Source organism: Neomonachus schauinslandi, chromosome 15 (assembly GCF_002201575.2).
Source record: "Neomonachus schauinslandi chromosome 15, ASM220157v2, whole genome shotgun sequence".
NCBI classification, from domain to species: domain Eukaryota; kingdom Metazoa; phylum Chordata; class Mammalia; order Carnivora; family Phocidae; genus Neomonachus; species Neomonachus schauinslandi.
The window spans coordinates 37,623,120-37,624,938 of NC_058417.1; the positions used below are offsets into that span (position 1 = coordinate 37,623,120).

Consider the following 1,819-nt stretch of genomic DNA (forward strand, 5'->3'; position numbering starts at 1 on the left):
AAATAAAATCTTAAAAAAAAAAAAAAAAAGGAAACAAATACAGCAAGACCAGGTAGGAGAGAGAATAGTCTCTAGGACAGCAAAAGCAGAACTTCAATTGCAGATATTTCTCTCACACTGCCTCTCCAAGGAAATCAAGCTTTAAGCCTTCAGAATAGTAAAATTTTTATTCCATTTTCCAATAAAGGGAAAAACCCTTCAACTGTTCACCCAGCAAGGAGGAGGATTCAGAGTGTCCCTACTCACCCTTCTTTCTGAGCTCTGGTTTGCCTTTCTTCACTGTGGCCATCACCATGTCACCCACACCAGCAGCAGGAAGTCTGTTCAATCGTCCCTTGATCCCCTTCACAGAGATGATATACAGATTTTTGGCTCCTATGGAGAATGTAAACAAAAGTGATTTTTTTTTTTTTTGGCCGGTGTAACATTTTCCCGGCACTTCCAAAGCCTCTCCCTCAGCTCATACTCCCAAGCGGTGAGTTCCCCCCAACCAAGGCGGAACAGCTTGTCACACCACCGATTGAAGCAAAACAACACAACATGCTGCTGCTTCACCCAAAAGCAGTGTTTTTACTCTGCCCTTTCTTGACGGCTCAGTGGGTCAGCAGTCAAGGCCCACCAAGTGCTTTCAAAAGGGGGAGTTTGGCAGAGCGCAGCTGAAGATCTCACCTGTGTTGTCAGCACAGTTGATCACGGCACCAACCGGAAGACCCAGGGAAATCCGGAATTTCGCACCGGAGGACCCACCACGTCCTGTGGGTAGGAAGGAGAACAGGACAGGGGTCACTGACTAGTCCTGGTTCCGAGTTTCCCTCACTCTCAAGGCATAAATTCACTCGCACATGCTTTGGGCAACGGTATACTCAATTCCCTCTCTCTGGGACTCCGGCTACCCCTCCTCACGAGCCACCCGGTTCCCAAAGCCAACAGCCAATTCCTCACTATTAGTGCGCTCACGTTACGATTAAGGGGCCTGAACCACTCAATCCTCGCTCCAACTTCTGCACCACGTAGTCCTCCCTGCAAGGCATAAGGCGTCCATTCTGGGGCCTAAGCCACTCCCACTTCAATACCATTACTGGAGCGCCAGGTGCAGAGGGACCCCGCGGGGTTTGGTCTAAACTCCTGTCCGGATCCTGCCAACTCAACTCTCTAGGCACCCCCCGCCGCCGCTTTCGGGGGCCCTTCCAGTGCTCTCACGGCGCCCTCCTCTCCCTCTCCGCCCCGGAGGAGAGCGAAGCGTCCCAGCTGCCCATGGCCGCCGCTCCGGGCGAGGCCAGCAGTCACCCCGCGACAGATGGCGAAGGATACGCAAGAGCCCAAACCTCACCACGCTTCGACATCTTGAACGCCGGAAAAAGACAGAAAGGAAGTAGGTATAAAGGACTCTGGGATATGAACTTTGTTGCCCCGCCCAGTCTCGTCACGTGGCCCGGAGCTTGCTCAATCGGCCTCTTCCCCTCTCCCCCCGCCCTCCGCCAGGGCGCTGTCTTATTACGTAATAAGTACTGGACGTCGGTTTGAGTTCACGTTGTGGAGTGGGAGGTGTGGGTGTTGAAGGCTGCGGGAGGGAGCGACGCCCCGAGTCTCCTTTTTACGAGCCCTAAAGTAGTTGGGGATACGGAAACATTGGTTGGCTCTACCTCCAAAATACATTTACAGTACTGCACTGCGTTTAAAAAAAAATGAGATTGCAGTTCAAACCCATGTTGTTCTAGGGTCAACCATGTTTAAAACCATGACAGTAGATGAGCTCATAAAGAAGTAAGGGTAGGGGTGCCTGGCTGGCTCAGTATGTGGAGGGTGGGACTCTTAATCT

The 1,819-nt window shown here is 51.8% G+C and overlaps 1 protein-coding gene and 1 non-coding gene across 2 annotated transcripts in view; both read right to left on the reverse strand.

Moving 5' to 3' along the window:
- Positions 1 to 1,452, reverse strand: part of RPL23 (ribosomal protein L23) — a 5,999-nt gene extending 4,547 nt beyond the window's left edge. Inside the window, exons 1-3 of the mRNA XM_021704522.2 lie at positions 1,331 to 1,452; positions 670 to 753; positions 247 to 375 (exon numbers count right to left, since the gene is read on the reverse strand). Coding sequence (XP_021560197.1) covers positions 247 to 375; positions 670 to 753; positions 1,331 to 1,343 — 226 coding nt within the window. The 5' untranslated portion in view covers positions 1,344 to 1,452. The remainder of the gene's footprint in view (positions 1 to 246; positions 376 to 669; positions 754 to 1,330) is intronic.
- On the reverse strand, positions 504 to 638 carry LOC123326788. The gene has a single exon (XR_006541329.1). It is a non-coding gene; the product is annotated as a small nucleolar RNA SNORA21 (small nucleolar RNA).
- Positions 1,453 to 1,819: the final 367 nt, after the last annotated feature.